At 59.7% G+C, this 17008-nt stretch overlaps 1 protein-coding gene across 1 annotated transcript; it reads right to left on the reverse strand.

Annotated features, from left to right (window-relative positions):
* Positions 1–1168: 1168 nt before the first annotated feature.
* On the reverse strand, positions 1169–3327 carry LOC141928423 (uncharacterized). Its single transcript, XM_074836597.1, has 5 exons — positions 3305–3327; positions 3193–3237; positions 2639–2801; positions 2196–2515; positions 1169–1367 (listed from the first exon to the last, which is right to left on the reverse strand). Exons 1-5 carry the CDS (start codon positions 3325–3327, stop codon positions 1169–1171), a joined length of 750 nt encoding a protein of 249 aa, XP_074692698.1.
* Positions 3328–17008: the final 13681 nt, after the last annotated feature.

Genomic DNA, 17008 nt, shown 5'->3' on the forward strand with positions numbered 1-17008 from the left:
TCGAAGATCAGAAATGACGGGGAGGTGGCTCTGCGCAGCTGCCTTGCTAAGCGCTGCTTGGCTGCAGCAGCAAGGGATGGCGAGCCGTAAGGGTAGTAGCCACGTGAAGCTCAGGTTACCTTCGGAGCACAACAGTGGTGACAGTTGAACAGCACCTGAGCAGCACCTGGGGGCAGCACCTTGGCAGGCTCGAAGTGAGAAGCAAGAGGTCAGGGTGATGAAAGTCGTGGCTGGTCTCCCAGGTCTGTTCAGAAGGAACGGTGGAAATGTCAGTACGTGGGCCTTTACGAGTTATGCAAAATTAGGTGGTGGTCCAAAGAGTAAAGAGGAAAAAGCGTGAAGAGACCTGGCAGCGTTGGGACTGGAGGGAGTGTCTCGGCCTGGAGACTGTGGAAGCGCACGGTGGCGTAGCACTGGAACTGGTGACGGCGGCATTCCTGTTTCCTGTTTGCTTCTGGATTGTCCGTTACCTCCTAAGGTGTGAGTGACAGCTGAAGCTCTTGTCACAACTGAGGCATTTGTATTTCTCCACCGTTTGAAAAGAAATGGTTGAACTTACGATGCACCTTCTTTTTTCACAGGGACTCCTGTTCCGAGCAATTGTCCTTAAGGTCCTCTTGTTGTCGACGGTTTCCCGACATCTTCATCTGTTCCTGTCCCGGAGCCTGAGAGCAGTCCCACAGGTAAGTCAGTGGGAGGAGGGAGCATCTACCTTTTCGTCGTCTTTCCGTGTGCAGTGCAAGTTGCTCCTCTGTGCCTCAGCCAGGCTTTAACACCACCATGCTGCAAAAGTAGCAGCAGCTTACAAGGCAAGAAAAAAACCCTGAGCTGGGACCAACGCCACCACCCAATGCAGATGCTGGGAAGCCCAGTGCGCCCACCCTCCCCACTGTCCCCACTGCACCCCCAACCTGAGAGCAGTCCCACAGGTAAGTCAGTGGGAGGAGGGAGCATCTACCTTTTCGTCGTCTTTCCGTGTGCAGTGCAAGTTGCTCCTTCTGTGGCCGATGCGCGCAGACGTGCAGAAGAGCGGAGGAGGAGAGGGCTGGGCTCAGTGATGTGCCGCAGGGCTATGCTGTCACTACTACAGCTTGCTAACCGTCTAGAGATGAAATCTATTGAGACCCGAGCAATTCATAGAATTCTGAACTTGAGGCATCATCTGCTTTTAAGTAACATTTTTGGATGACTGTGGAGAGTACGGGGAATGCTCTGCCAGCCCCATGCCTGGCTCCTGCCTGGTGACGCCACGGACGGACACCGTGGGCATCCACGGCTGCGCCCGGGCCTGGAGCTCAGCCGGTGCTGGCGCCTCGGGGGGTTTGCCGTTGGTACCACCGCGACACTTGTGCGACGGCTCTGTCCCTCTTTATCTGAGGACAAAGGGCTGAACCCCGAAGCTGTTGGTGGCGGGATTCTGTCACCAAACCACCGACCCCTGCCCTGGCGGGGCCACCTTCAGTCCCTGTCAGAGGGCCAGATCAGCGGGGGTGGGGGCCGGGGGCTGCTGGGTGGGGTGCTGAAGCGCTAAGGCTTGGACAACCGGCCCAAGCCAGAGTTGACCTATAGGTGGGTACTAAGTTATAACCACCTACCTATTCTGATGTAAAGAGTGGAAGTATTGAAGCCTGAACAACAGGCCCTGAGCCAAATGGATAAAGTAACAGGGCCTTGGGCACCATTGTCTGGCACTGTGGCCTGATGTGAGACCTTGCGCTTCATCCAGTTAGATAAGCAGAGAGGCTCCCTTAGCTTCTCCCTTGAGCCCTGGCCAGGCTCTGGGGGAATCTAATGTGAGATTGAAACCAGATATTTCTGCTTAAAACAAAGGTGCCAGTTATTCTGGCTTGCTGATTTTTGGGTATATAAGGCTGGACCCGCTCACAGCGACTTTGGGTGCCTCAGCTACGGGTGGACGCACCGCGTAGGATTTCCCACTTGCCGGGAAAGGCTCAACAAATCCTCGATGCAACCGGGGCTGCCCAGCGCCTGCGGGTCTGGATGATGGGAACGTACGCAAGTGGTGATGGATCTTTCTTAATCACTATTCTCTCAGGTAGTAATGATTTGATGCATCACCCTGTATGTTCCTATTTGTTTGAGTGCACTGTTCTGTCTTTTCTTACTGTATGTTTTCCGTATTATTCTGTTATATTATTGAGTTATGTCTAGTAAAATACGCCTGCTCTTTTCACTCTGGTGTGAAAACTACTTTAATTAGTATCCCTAATCGCCAAAACAGGTGCGCAGTGTCACAGCAGCTCGGGAATGGTGGACGGGGCACGGGAATGGCGGGGACAGTGGGGTGCTGGGTGGGTTGTGCAGTGTCATGGCAGCCGGGGACAGGTTGGGGGTGCAGTGGGGACAGTGGGGAGGGTGGGCGCGCTGGGCTTCCCGGCATCTGCATTGGGTGTTGGTCCCAGCTCAGGGGTACCAGGGCGGCTGGTCCGGCTGTGGCAGGTGCAAGGGGGGGCCGCCGGTTTCGAGCCACTGTCCGGAGTCTGCCGCGGTGCGCCTGTGGAGAGAGGAGGCGGCTGAGGCCCTCGGCTGGAGGAGGCACAGGGGAACTCTCTTCCCCAGCGCGGCCCACAAGCAGCTATCCAAGAAGCAGCGGGGTGAGGGGTGAAAATCAACTCACCCTTTTCTCCTCCACCACTGCCGCACCTGGGTACAGCACAGCACCAGTGCAAATGTCACAGAACCCGCTAGTGCACTGAGGATGCAGACCGTCTGCACACCCAAGCGAAGGAAAAAACCTGTGATGCTCTGGAGAAGGGAATCCGTTCTCTCCCCGACCACACCTGGAGGAGCAATTCAGGACGTTAGTCCCTCCGGTGCACCACCAGTAAGCTTGCGGCACCCTCCCGCCCTTTGGGACAGGTTGTCCCTCTAAACAAAACTCCGGCAGCCAGGAGGAGAGCACGGGCGGGGGAGCGCAGCTGCCTGGCCAGTCACTGCTTCAAGGGACACGGACAAAAACCATCCCTGCAGCGGGTAGAGCCACCCACCCCCGACTCTCCCTGCCCTGGGGCCAGCTCCAACCCCCCGAGGGGACAGAGTCGGGCCTTTTCAAGAGACACTCGAGCCTTGCTCTCCCCTTTGATCTCTGCCCCAGCACGGGCACCGCCCGCAGCCACTGTCAGGTTTTAGGACACGTCTCCCACTTGGGGACCCCAGCGGGAATCTCAGTACCTGAGTCTGCTCTTCTTGTCTTTTCTCGTCTGGGCTTTGAGATCACTGCCAAAAAGAAGAGATGAGAGGTAAAGCCTGGCTGAGGCACAGAGGAGCAACTTGCATTGCACACGGAAAGACGACGAAAAGGTACATGCTCCCTCCTCCCACTGACTTACCTGTGGGACTGCTCTCAGGCTCCGGGACAGGAAGAGTTGAAGATGTCGGGAAACCGTCGACCTTGAGAGGATCTGATGGGAAATTGCACCTGAATAAGCTCTTGCCACCTTGTCAGTGTTTACTCTTTCAAGGAAAGGGACATTGAGAACTTACCTCTGGGATGCCCCAAGGGCTCCAAACCAACATCCAGCCGAGAAGCTGGATAACCGCTGCCCCCAGCCTCATCTAGAAGCAAGCAGAGATGAGAATCATTGCCCCTGCATGCTGGGATCCACTTCTGCCTTAGGCAAATGCAGGCACGGCAAGGGGCTCGCGTAACCACGTGGGGGGCAGACAAAGGTGGAGGCTGTCAAAGCCGCAGAGGGGCCTGGTGAGCTCTTGGCTGGCACCCGGCAGCTCTCCACAAACTCCTTCCGGGCCATGTGCAACGTCCCTCGAGGAGCAGATGGACCAATGTACGGCTCCTGGGGGCTTTTGTACAGGGAGAGCTCTCGCACACAGAGACAAAGCCCTCGCTGAAGCACTGGAGGGAAAAAGCCACCATCCACGCTTCTCGGGGAGAAGAGCCCGCTGGCCCGTGAAAGGCTGCGCCAGTGGCCGCTGGCTTACCTGCTCCCCGCGGTCGCCACGGAGCAGCCCGGGCAGCCCTGGCGTGCAGGGCCACCAGGAGGAGGAGGATGAGGAGGAGGCGGCGGGTGAGGGCCATGGCTCCCTGCACTCGTACCATACTGCTGCTGCTGTCGCTGCAGTGGGGGCAGGGACTGAGCGGTCAGTATTTATAGCCAGCGTGCCCCCACGGGGCTCTGTGACCTCACAGCCCTGCTCTGATGTCACGGCCCCACTGTGACCTCACGGCCGGGCGAGGCTGCGTGGGGATGGCTCTCGGGGTGCTCGAGGAGAGCCGCCGGAGCGATGCCGGGGGAGCTGCCCCCCAGGGAGGGGAGCTCGTCCCCTCGGGCAGCTCTGTCCTGTTTTCCGGGCACTGTCACGGGGCGGCGAGGAGCTCACAGCCCCCCAGAGCAGCAGGACAGCACAGCCAAGGGCTGCCTGACCTCCTCGGGTGCCCCATCTGCAGAGCGGGCGGGCAGGGGGGGCAAGTGCCGGGCGTCAAACGGCCTCGGGGGGGTCCCAGGGCGAGGAGGGCCTAGTCCCGGGAGGGGTGGGGGGTGTCCCAGTCCCGGGGGAAGGGCCCCGGCCGGGGAATCCCGCGCCCGCCCCTGGCCCGGGCGACGCGGGCGCCAGACCCTGGCGGGGCGTGTCCTGGGTGACCGGGCGGGGCCCGCAGCGGCCGCTCCTGCGGTTGGACGGGGCGTCCGGGGGCGGTGGCGTGGCCTGCCCGTAGCCGGGGCCCCGGCGGGGTCGAGGTCTCGCAGAGGAGCGGCGCCGGGCCTCGTCGGGGGCGGGGCCAGCGCTGGCCGCTCCTGCGCTCTTCTGCCCCGCCCCGGCCCCGTTTTCCCGCGCCGGGGCAAAGAGGGGCTGGGAGACCCCGGCGGGGCGCGGGGCGTGACACCAGGTAGTAACGAAGCGGCTTTATTGCCGCGGGGCGGTGAGCACAGTGCCTGCCGGGGGGGGGACGACACCCACGCATTTGGGGGGCCCCCGGAGCTGGGCAGGGGGACTGTGCCTCCCCTGAGGTGACACGGGGGGGATTGCGGGGAGCGGCGGGACACGGCGAGAAGACTGGGGGAGACCGGGAGAAACCTGGGGGGCCCCGAGGGGATGAAGCTGGAGCGGGGGACCCCCAGCAAGATTTTGGGGACCCCAAGGGGACCCAGCAGCACTGGAGGAAGATGGGGGCACCCCAGCAGGGACTCAGGGGGACCTCCAGGGACTTTGGGGACCCCAGGGGGACTCCAAGGGACAGTAGGGAGCCCGAAGGGGAACACGTGGGATCAGGGGGACGCTGGGTCCCAGCGGGGCAGCACATGGGGGACCCCAGGGGGGCCCCGCGACACATTGGGGACCCCGGGGTGACTGGTGGGGACCCCGAGAGGAATGGGCAGGACCAGGGAGACCACAGGGCACAGCAGGGTGACCCGGGGGAAGCCAGCAGGACACTCTGGGGGTGACCCAGGGGGATACTGGGAACCCCGGAGGTGCCAGAGAGCATTTGGGGGACCCTGGGCTGACCCGAGAGGACATGTGGGGGGATCCAGGGCTGACGCAGGGGGACACTGGGGATCACGGGGGCACAGGGGACAACGGGACAGGTTGGGGGGGCTTTGTTAGCCCTAACGAGGCCGGGGGAGGGGCTTGAGGGGCATCCCTGTCACCGCTGCCACCCCCATCTCCCCCGCACGCACTGCATGGTGGCCCGCTTGGATGCCGTCCCCTGCCGCCTGGCTGCCGACCCTGTGAAGAATATGGTGGTGATTCGTGTTAAAATACGATGACTTTGTTAAGAGTTTACCATGTACATAAGTTAAAGGAGATTGGTCCTAGTTTTATGGTTAAAAGGGGTTTGGAGGTTTTTTTCCTCAGTGACAGATGCTAAGCAGGTGGAAAATTGCTGGCGGGACCCCTGTCAGAAGACCCCAGCAACACCGGATTGCGCAGGTGAAATATGATTGGAGGAATCCCTGCCAGGAGCCCCGGCAACACCAGAAAGCCCGGGAAAGTTTGAGGGACCCCGCTGCGCATGTGAAGATGGGACTATGAAAGAGAGTGACGCAGCACCACCCGGTGCTCGTCGGTGTGGAGCGGGAAGCCCCCCGTGCCCCCCGGCGTGTCAGATTTTTTTTACTTGTTCTTATTGCAAATAAATTTATAAAAGATATTTTCGGCTCTGCCTCGGCATTTATAACACACACAAACCCCCCCCCCCCCCTTCACGTGTTCTCCATCCCCAGGTTCCTCCGCGAGGCTCCCCAAGCTCCCACGTCCCCTCCCCGCCACCAGACAGGCTGCACCCACTTCCATCGTATCCCGCCGGACGCCTGAGTCCCTTGGGGGGGGCAGGTGGTCCCCGAGTCCCCTCGCAGGCACCTGCTATTGGCTGTGCGTGCTGGCTCAGGCCTCGAGGCCCAAGAAGAATTGAGGGGGGGCCCGGACACACCCTCCCCCCCCAACAATAAAAGGCTCCGATGAATTTCCACTTGAGCCAGCAGAACACGATGATCCCGTTCACGTGTTTCTTCTTGCGGGGTTGTCTCTGTCTCCCCGTGCCCGCTGTCCCCGCGGTGTCCCCCCCATCCCACGGCCACCCTGGGGGTCACGGGGCTGCCATTGGCCGCTGCCCCCTGCGGTGCCACTGCTGGGACCTGCAAGGACACTCGTGTCCCCTGGGGGGGGTGGGTGCGTGTGGCATTGGGAGGGGGTAACGCTGGGGGGGGGGTGACGGTCCCCACCCGCGGGCTGACAGAGGCGTCTGCAAAGCGGGCTGGGGGGGGCGCAGACACACTGTCTGGCACCCGCGGGGCGGCGTGGCCTGCGCGTAGCACTGCCCTTCCTACACCAGCACTCGGGGAGAAAGCGACAGCACCAATAGCTCAGAGACACAAAAACCCGTCCTCGTCCTCCCTTCCACGGGCCGGCAGAGCCAGTGCCACAGACGGGGCTCAGTCACCGCTTTTTAGACCCATCTGTCTTTGAAAACGGCATCTCCTCTTTGAATTCTCCCACCGGCTCCCCATTTCACTGCGTCCCCCTCGAGCCCCTCATTCACACGCTCCCCAATGTTTTTTTTACAAAGCCCCATCTGCCTTCTGGTCTGCTCTTCAGTCTCACAATGCCATTTCAGTAACTCCTCCTGATACCGTAAAAGTCGGTCAGAGAAGAACTCTCTAAAACTCCGAAGTCAGAGTGTTAGAAAGCAGGCATTCTTTATTTCAGTGCTGGGTGCATGGGGGATCTCTCCACCAAACATGCACACCTTAAGCCAGTGAAACCCCGACTTAAATGCAGGTATCTCATACATATCCACGGGGTCTTACAATACAAACATACATATTCATAATGATGTGTAAATAGTCCTAGAATTTTCTGTATTAACAGTCTCTTCCGTCTTGTCTGAGACGTGATGTGTATCCTTGAGATTGATGTCATCCGCTTACCAACATTGTCATGCTTTCCTCCATCTTATCGAAACGTGATCTGATGCGCATCCTTGAGCGGTGCCATCTTCCTTGGTTCTCGGTTTGATGTGTGATGCATATCCTTGAATGGGGAGTCATCCTTTGGGTTGCGAATCACAGGTGCCCCTCGTCTGCAGGGGGGGCTGCAGATGTCCTCCATCTCCGGGTATGCAGATGTCCTCCATCTCCAGGTGTCAGAGGCCCCAGTCCTTTGTCCTTGTTTTACAATTCAGAAATGCCTTGCTTTTACAGCTCAGAGATGCCTTGCTTTTACAGCTTAAAGGAATTTTAGTTTAAAGTACAATTTAAGTTTACTATAGCTAACTATTTTACAGTTATGCTTCACTTTCTTAATATACCTATATCACTCCCGTTCCACCAGCAAAGCCATCGCCCACTGCGTCCCACACAGACGCGGGTCTTCAGCATTCGGGCGCGAAAACCACTTCCTGAGCAAAGGCACAAATCAGAGTTCCCTCCCTCCCTCCCATAGAACATCTCCTCGGTGAGTGCCCCAACTCTGAGCTGTTAATAAAGCCCGCCTAGAGATACCCACAGGCTGGTGAAGTTCTTTAACACCACCATGCTGCAAAAGTAGCAGCAGCTTACAAGGCAAGAAAAAACCCAACATTTCTAAACAAATTCCACCTAGTTCATAAGAAATCTGAAGCAGCCAGGAAGGTACAAGCGACTCCTTTGGGATGATCCTAACAGACTAACACCATCCCTGGACGTTTGACAGAAGACCAGAGAGCTGCATCTTGATTCCCATAGTAGGCTGTGAATTTGCAGATCGTCAGGAGAGGCTTAGGATACACGAGATAAAACGGCTTAGCAGGAAGAGAGCAAGACCATGTTTTGATCCTTACTGCGAGTCTAACATAGCCCTGGCCTAACTGGCTCTTTGTCTTTTGTTCACCTAGGTACAACACGAGTTTTGAGTGCCAAAGCTTTTCCCACGTCTTCCACGTCTGTTAACGTTCACGAAGTAGATGCAGAAACGTGCTACGATCTATTACGGGCTGTGGGCTTGCAAATTCGAACCGCTGTTCTCTGCAAAGAACACGCGGTACAGGCACTCTGCCATCCCCAGTACTCCCAGTAACACACGTGCAGAGCACAAACATTCCCGTAGAAGACCTTGCGCCCAGCGTCCTCGCTAGGTAAGTGGCCTTGCTGGGAGGCCCGTAAGAGCTGGTGGAAAAAGCTGCCACCTCACTACTCTTTCATCTTCACCCAAAGGGATCTTGTGTTGGAACAGTTCCCCGCTCTCCAAGTAGGTGCCTTATTCTTGGAGGGAAAGACACGCAGACATCACCTGGAGACGCTCGTGTCCCGCTCAGCGCCGTCAAGCCTCTACTCTGCTCCCGCCCGGCTGATCCGCAGGGGATCCCACTTCCCACAAGTGCTGCCGTCTCTCACGTGACTCCACTGATGCGCTGACCCTGGCAAAGCCGCAGCCCAGCTTTATTCCCAGCTCCCCCGGTGAAAGGCCTCGCGACATACCGGAGGCTCTTCCATTCTCCGTGCGTGAGGAGCAAGTAGGCTACATGTCGCCCGAAAAAAACACGCAGAGCCCAACACTTTACAGCGTTTCTTTCTCGTGCTTGCCCAGATCCCCCTGGATGGCGTCCCGTCCCTCAGGCGTGTCAACGACACCACTCGGCTTGGTGTCATCTTAAATCGCTTAGCGCAGGTGACTACGCTGGAAAGACCGCAGCAAGTTTGAAGTCGCGCTGTAGATAACGCCTTGGGTAAGTTCAGGCTGTTTAACGCCCGAGCGTTGCTGTGAACGGAACGTGTCACACGTGACAACAGGAGCCACGCCGGTAAGTAACTGCTCTGGTGAACCCCCCCGGCAGCTGGGGATGCTGATACCTGCTCGGAGAACCAAGGAAGAGGAAGCGCTGTTCCCTAAATACTGTTTAATTAAGCTAAAGAAACAGTATTGTTTTTGAAGGTTCATCTTAATTTGCTTGAAAATTCGATCACGGATAAAAATGGACCGATTTCTCTGATGAAGCACCATATGTTTTTGTCGGAAGCCATTTCGAAGGGAGTTTGTGAGGGAGGGCGGTCACCCGTCTGTCATCCGCCGCGTCTCACGCCCATTGGGTGTGGGGCCGCACGGCACCGCCCCCCCGCGGGACTCTCTCTCCTCAGCGGGAAAATGGTGTCCGCCCCCTCGGGCATTTCTGCCGAGGCGCCGTCGGGCGCAGCCCCAAAATGGCGGCACGGGCGGGCGGCCCCAGTGCTGCCGGACACAGATCGGTCCCGCACTGCGCCAAAGGGTGGGAGCGTGGCCCCAGGCACCAGCACTGGGGGAGATGGAGAACTTGCCCCAGGTGTGTGGAGGCGCTGCCTGGTCGGCACAGCAGCAGTGGTGATTTCTGTGCCGCTTGCGCTGCTGCTGTGCTGTGTCTGGATGGGGGAGGGAGGCCATGGCTGTCGGCTGCCACTGCCGCCGCCTCCTCCTGGTGGCCCTGCACGCCGGGGCTGCCCGGGCTGCTCCGTGGCGACCGCGGGGAGCAGGTAAGCCAGCGGCCACTGGCGCAGCCTTTCACGGGCCAGCGGGCTCTTCTCCCCGAGAAGCGTGGATGGTGGCTTTTCCCCTCCAGTGCTTCAGCGAGGGCTTTGTCTCCGTGTGCGAGAGCTCTCCCTGTACGAAAGCCCCCAGGAGCCGTACGTTGGTCCATCTGCTCCTCGAGGGACGTTGCACATGGCCCGGAAGGAGTTTGTGGAGAGCTGCCGGGTGCCAGCCAAGAGCTCACCAGGCCCCTCTGCGGCTTTGACAGCCTCCACCTTTGTCTGCCCCCGACGTGGTTACGCGAGCCCCTTGCCGTGCCTGCAGTTGCCTAAGGCAGAAGTGGATCCCAGCATGCAGGGGCAATGATTCTCATCTCTGCTTGCTTCTAGATGAGGCTGGGGGCAGCGGTTATCCAGCTTCTCGGCTGGATGTTGGTTTGGAGCCCTTGGGGCATCCCAGAGGTAAGTTCTCAATGTCCCTTTCCTTGAAAGAGTAAACGCTGACAAGGTGGCAAGAGCTTATTCAGGTGCAATTTCCCTTCAAATCCTCTTGTTGTCGAAGGTTTCCCGACATCTTCATCTGTTCCTGTCCCGGAGCCTGAGAGCAGTCCCACAGGTAAGTCAGTGGGAGGAGGGAGCATCTACCTTTTCGTCGTCTTTCCGTGTGCAGTGCAAGTTGCTCCTTCTGTGGCCGATGCGCGCAGACGTGCAGAAGAGCGGAGGAGGAGAGGGCTGGGCTCAGTGATGTGCCGCAGGGCTATGCTGTCACTACTACAGCTTGCTAACTGTCTAGAGATGAAATCTATTGAGACCCGAGCAATTCATAGAATTCTGAACTTGAGGCATCATCTGCTTTTAAGTAACATTTTTGGATGACTGTGGAGAGTACGGGGAATGCTCTGCCAGCCCCATGCCTGGCTCCTGCCTGGTGACGCCACGGACGGACACCGTGGGCATCCACGGCTGCGCCCGGGCCTGGAGCTCAGCCGGTGCTGGCGCCTCGGGGGGTTTGCCGTTGGTACCACCGCGACACTTGTGCGACGGCTCTGTCCCTCTTTATCTGAGGACAAAGGGCTGAACCCCGAAGCTGTTGGTGGCGGGATTCTGTCACCAAACCACCGACCCCTGCCCTGGCGGGGCCACCTTCAGTCCCTGTCAGAGGGCCAGATCAGCGGGGGTGGGGGCCGGGGGCTGCTGGGTGGGGTGCTGAAGCGCTAAGGCTTGGACAACCGGCCCAAGCCAGAGTTGACCTATAGGTGGGTACTAAGTTATAACCACCTACCTATTCTGATGTAAAGAGTGGAAGTATTGAAGCCTGAACAACAGGCCCTGAGCCAAATGGATAAAGTAACAGGGCCTTGGGCACCATTGTCTGGCACTGTGGCCTGATGTGAGACCTTGCGCTTCATCCAGTTAGATAAGCAGAGAGGCTCCCTTAGCTTCTCCCTTGAGCCCTGGCCAGGCTCTGGGGGAATCTAATGTGAGATTGAAACCAGATATTTCTGCTTAAAACAAAGGTGCCAGTTATTCTGGCTTGCTGATTTTTGGGTATATAAGGCTGGACCCGCTCACAGCGACTTTGGGTGCCTCAGCTACGGGTGGACGCACCGCGTAGGATTTCCCACTTGCCGGGAAAGGCTCAACAAATCCTCGATGCAACCGGGGCTGCCCAGCGCCTGCGGGTCTGGATGATGGGAACGTACGCAAGTGGTGATGGATCTTTCTTAATCACTATTCTCTCAGGTAGTAATGATTTGATGCATCACCCTGTATGTTCCTATTTGTTTGAGTGCACTGTTCTGTCTTTTCTTACTGTATGTTTTCCGTATTATTCTGTTATATTATTGAGTTATGTCTAGTAAAATACGCCTGCTCTTTTCACTCTGGTGTGAAAACTACTTTAATTAGTATCCCTAATCGCCAAAACAGGTGCGCAGTGTCACAGCAGCTCGGGAATGGTGGACGGGGCACGGGAATGGCGGGGACAGTGGGGTGCTGGGTGGGTTGTGCAGTGTCATGGCAGCCGGGGACAGGTTGGGGGTGCAGTGGGGACAGTGGGGAGGGTGGGCGCGCTGGGCTTCCCGGCATCTGCATTGGGTGTTGGTCCCAGCTCAGGGGTACCAGGGCGGCTGGTCCGGCTGTGGCAGGTGCAAGGGGGGGCCGCCGGTTTCGAGCCACTGTCCGGAGTCTGCCGCGGTGCGCCTGTGGAGAGAGGAGGCGGCTGAGGCCCTCGGCTGGAGGAGGCACAGGGGAACTCTCTTCCCCAGCGCGGCCCACAAGCAGCTATCCAAGAAGCAGCGGGGTGAGGGGTGAAAATCAACTCACCCTTCTCTCCTCCACCACTGCCGCACCTGGGTACAGCACAGCACCAGTGCAAATGTCACAGAACCCGCTAGTGCACTGAGGATGCAGACCGTCTGCACACCCAAGCGAAGGAAAAAACCTGTGATGCTCTGGAGAAGGGAATCCGTTCTCTCCCCGACCACACCTGGAGGAGCAATTCAGGACGTTAGTCCCTCCGGTGCACCACCAGTAAGCTTGCGGCACCCTCCCGCCCTTTGGGACAGGTTGTCCCTCTAAACAAAACTCCGGCAGCCAGGAGGAGAGCACGGGCGGGGGAGCGCAGCTGCCTGGCCAGTCACTGCTTCAAGGGACACGGACAAAAACCATCCCTGCAGCGGGTAGAGCCACCCACCCCCGACTCTCCCTGCCCTGGGGCCAGCTCCAACCCCCCGAGGGGACAGAGTCGGGCCTTTTCAAGAGACACTCGAGCCTTGCTCTCCCCTTTGATCTCTGCCCCAGCACGGGCACCGCCCGCAGCCACTGTCAGGTTTCAGGACACGTCTCCCACTTGGGGACCCCAGCGGGAATCTCAGTACCTGAGTCTGCTCTTCTTGTCTTTTCTCGTCTGGGCTTTGAGATCACTGCCAAAAAGAAGAGATGAGAGGTAAAGCCTGGCTGAGGCACAGAGGAGCAACTTGCATTGCACACGGAAAGACGACGAAAAGGTACATGCTCCCTCCTCCCACTGACTTACCTGTGGGACTGCTCTCAGGCTCCGGGACAGGAAGAGTTGAAGATGTCGGGAAACCGTCGACCTTGAGAGGATCTGATGGGAAATTGCACCTGAATAAGCTCTTGCCACCTTGTCAGTGTTTACTCTTTCAAGGAAAGGGACATTGAGAACTTACCTCTGGGATGCCCCAAGGGCTCCAAACCAACATCCAGCCGAGAAGCTGGATAACCGCTGCCCCCAGCCTCATCTAGAAGCAAGCAGAGATGAGAATCATTGCCCCTGCATGCTGGGATCCACTTCTGCCTTAGGCAAATGCAGGCACGGCAAGGGGCTCGCGTAACCACGTGGGGGGCAGACAAAGGTGGAGGCTGTCAAAGCCGCAGAGGGGCCTGGTGAGCTCTTGGCTGGCACCCGGCAGCTCTCCACAAACTCCTTCCGGGCCATGTGCAACGTCCCTCGAGGAGCAGATGGACCAATGTACGGCTCCTGGGGGCTTTTGTACAGGGAGAGCTCTCGCACACAGAGACAAAGCCCTCGCTGAAGCACTGGAGGGAAAAAGCCACCATCCACGCTTCTCGGGGAGAAGAGCCCGCTGGCCCGTGAAAGGCTGCGCCAGTGGCCGCTGGCTTACCTGCTCCCCGCGGTCGCCACGGAGCAGCCCGGGCAGCCCTGGCGTGCAGGGCCACCAGGAGGAGGAGGATGAGGAGGAGGTGGCGGGTGAGGGCCATGGCTCCCTGCACTCGTACCATACTGCTGCTGCTGTCGCTGCAGTGGGGGCAGGGACTGAGCGGTCAGTATTTATAGCCAGCGTGCCCCCACGGGGCTCTGTGACCTCACAGCCCTGCTCTGATGTCACGGCCCCACTGTGACCTCACGGCCGGGCGAGGCTGCGTGGGGATGGCTCTCGGGGTGCTCGAGGAGAGCCGCCGGAGCGATGCCGGGGGAGCTGCCCCCCAGGGAGGGGAGCTCGTCCCCTCGGGCAGCTCTGTCCTGTTTTCCGGGCACTGTCACGGGGCGGCGAGGAGCTCACAGCCCCCCAGAGCAGCAGGACAGCACAGCCAAGGGCTGCCTGACCTCCTCGGGTGCCCCATCTGCAGAGCGGGCGGGCAGGGGGGGCAAGTGCCGGGCGTCAAACGGCCTCGGGGGGGTCCCAGGGCGAGGAGGGCCTAGTCCCGGGAGGGGTGGGGGGTGTCCCAGTCCCGGGGGAAGGGCCCCGGCCGGGGAATCCCGCGCCCGCCCCTGGCCCGGGCGACGCGGGCGCCAGACCCTGGCGGGGCGTGTCCTGGGTGACCGGGCGGGGCCCGCAGCGGCCGCTCCTGCGGTTGGACGGGGCGTCCGGGGGCGGTGGCGTGGCCTGCCCGTAGCCGGGGCCCCGGCGGGGTCGAGGTCTCGCAGAGGAGCGGCGCCGGGCCTCGTCGGGGGCGGGGCCAGCGCTGGCCGCTCCTGCGCTCTTCTGCCCCGCCCCGGCCCCGTTTTCCCGCGCCGGGGCAAAGAGGGGCTGGGAGACCCCGGCGGGGCGCGGGGCGTGACACCAGGTAGTAACGAAGCGGCTTTATTGCCGCGGGGCGGTGAGCACAGTGCCTGCCGGGGGGGGGACGACACCCACGCATTTGGGGGGCCCCCGGAGCTGGGCAGGGGGACTGTGCCTCCCCTGAGGTGACACGGGGGGGATTGCGGGGAGCGGCGGGACACGGCGAGAAGACTGGGGGAGACCGGGAGAAACCTGGGGGGCCCCGAGGGGATGAAGCTGGAGCGGGGGACCCCCAGCAAGATTTTGGGGACCCCAAGGGGACCCAGCAGCACTGGAGGAAGATGGGGGCACCCCAGCAGGGACTCAGGGGGACCTCCAGGGACTTTGGGGACCCCAGGGGGACTCCAAGGGACAGTAGGGAGCCCGAAGGGGAACACGTGGGATCAGGGGGACGCTGGGTCCCAGCGGGGCAGCACATGGGGGACCCCAGGGGGGCCCCGCGACACATTGGGGACCCCGGGGTGACTGGTGGGGACCCCGAGAGGAATGGGCAGGACCAGGGAGACCACAGGGCACAGCAGGGTGACCCGGGGGAAGCCAGCAGGACACTCTGGGGGTGACCCAGGGGGATACTGGGAACCCCGGAGGTGCCAGAGAGCATTTGGGGGACCCTGGGCTGACCCGAGAGGACATGTGGGGGGATCCAGGGCTGACGCAGGGGGACACTGGGGATCACGGGGGCACAGGGGACAACGGGACAGGTTGGGGGGGCTTTGTTAGCCCTAACGAGGCCGGGGGAGGGGCTTGAGGGGCATCCCTGTCACCGCTGCCACCCCCATCTCCCCCGCACGCACTGCATGGTGGCCCGCTTGGATGCCGTCCCCTGCCGCCTGGCTGCCGACCCTGTGAAGAATATGGTGGTGATTCGTGTTAAAATACGATGACTTTGTTAAGAGTTTACCATGTACATAAGTTAAAGGAGATTGGTCCTAGTTTTATGGTTAAAAGGGGTTTGGAGGTTTTTTTCCTCAGTGACAGATGCTAAGCAGGTGGAAAATTGCTGGCGGGACCCCTGTCAGAAGACCCCAGCAACACCGGATTGCGCAGGTGAAATATGATTGGAGGAATCCCTGCCAGGAGCCCCGGCAACACCAGAAAGCCCGGGAAAGTTTGAGGGACCCCGCTGCGCATGTGAAGATGGGACTATGAAAGAGAGTGACGCAGCACCACCCGGTGCTCGTCGGTGTGGAGCGGGAAGCCCCCCGTGCCCCCCGGCGTGTCAGATTTTTTTTACTTGTTCTTATTGCAAATAAATTTATAAAAGATATTTTCGGCTCTGCCTCGGCATTTATAACACACACAAACCCCCCCCCCCCCCTTCACGTGTTCTCCATCCCCAGGTTCCTCCGCGAGGCTCCCCAAGCTCCCACGTCCCCTCCCCGCCACCGGACAGGCTGCACCCACTTCCATCGTATCCCGCCGGACGCCTGAGTCCCTTGGGGGGGGCAGGTGGTCCCCGAGTCCCCTCGCAGGCACCTGCTATTGGCTGTGCGTGCTGGCTCAGGCCTCGAGGCCCAAGAAGAATTGAGGGGGGGCCCGGACACACCCTCCCCCCCCAACAATAAAAGGCTCCGATGAATTTCCACTTGAGCCAGCAGAACACGATGATCCCGTTCACGTGTTTCTTCTTGCGGGGTTGTCTCTGTCTCCCCGTGCCCGCTGTCCCCGCGGTGTCCCCCCCATCCCACGGCCACCCTGGGGGTCACGGGGCTGCCATTGGCCGCTGCCCCCTGCGGTGCCACTGCTGGGACCTGCAAGGACACTCGTGTCCCCTGGGGGGGGTGGGTGCGTGTGGCATTGGGAGGGGGTAACGCTGGGGGGGGGGTGACGGTCCCCACCCGCGGGCTGACAGAGGCGTCTGCAAAGCGGGCTGGGGGGGGCGCAGACACACTGTCTGGCACCCGCGGGGCGGCGTGGCCTGCGCGTAGCACTGCCCTTCCTACACCAGCACTCGGGGAGAAAGCGACAGCACCAATAGCTCAGAGACACAAAAACCCGTCCTCGTCCTCCCTTCCACGGGCCGGCAGAGCCAGTGCCACAGACGGGGCTCAGTCACCGCTTTTTAGACCCATCTGTCTTTGAAAACGGCATCTCCTCTTTGAATTCTCCCACCGGCTCCCCATTTCACTGCGTCCCCCTCGAGCCCCTCATTCACACGCTCCCCAATGTTTTTTTTACAAAGCCCCATCTGCCTTCTGGTCTGCTCTTCAGTCTCACAATGCCATTTCAGTAACTCCTCCTGATACCGTAAAAGTCGGTCAGAGAAGAACTCTCTAAAACTCCGAAGTCAGAGTGTTAGAAAGCAGGCATTCTTTATTTCAGTGCTGGGTGCATGGGGGATCTCTCCACCAAACATGCACACCTTAAGCCAGTGAAACCCCGACTTAAATGCAGGTATCTCATACATATCCACGGGGTCTTACAATACAAACATACATATTCATAATGATGTGTAAATAGTCCTAGAATTTTCTGTATTAACAGTCTCTTCCGTCTTGTCTGAGACGTGAT

The sequence above is a fragment of the Strix aluco genome, chromosome 11 (assembly GCF_031877795.1).
Source record: "Strix aluco isolate bStrAlu1 chromosome 11, bStrAlu1.hap1, whole genome shotgun sequence".
NCBI lineage: Eukaryota > Metazoa > Chordata > Aves > Strigiformes > Strigidae > Strix > Strix aluco.

What these genes read in the sequence shown, in the direction of transcription:
- LOC141928423 (XM_074836597.1), bottom strand. Translation starts at nt 3,327, where the DNA reads ATGTACCTTTTCGTCGTCTTTCC. An exon ending in CAGTGGTGGAGGAGAAAAGG is followed by an intron (nt 2,516 to 2,638) that starts GTGAGTTGATTT and finishes CTCTCTCCACAG; the next exon opens with GCGCACCGCGGCAGACTCCG. An exon ending in AAAGTAGTTTTCACACCAGA is followed by an intron (nt 1,368 to 2,195) that starts GTGAAAAGAGCA and finishes CCTCAGATAAAG; the next exon opens with AGGGACAGAGCCGTCGCACA.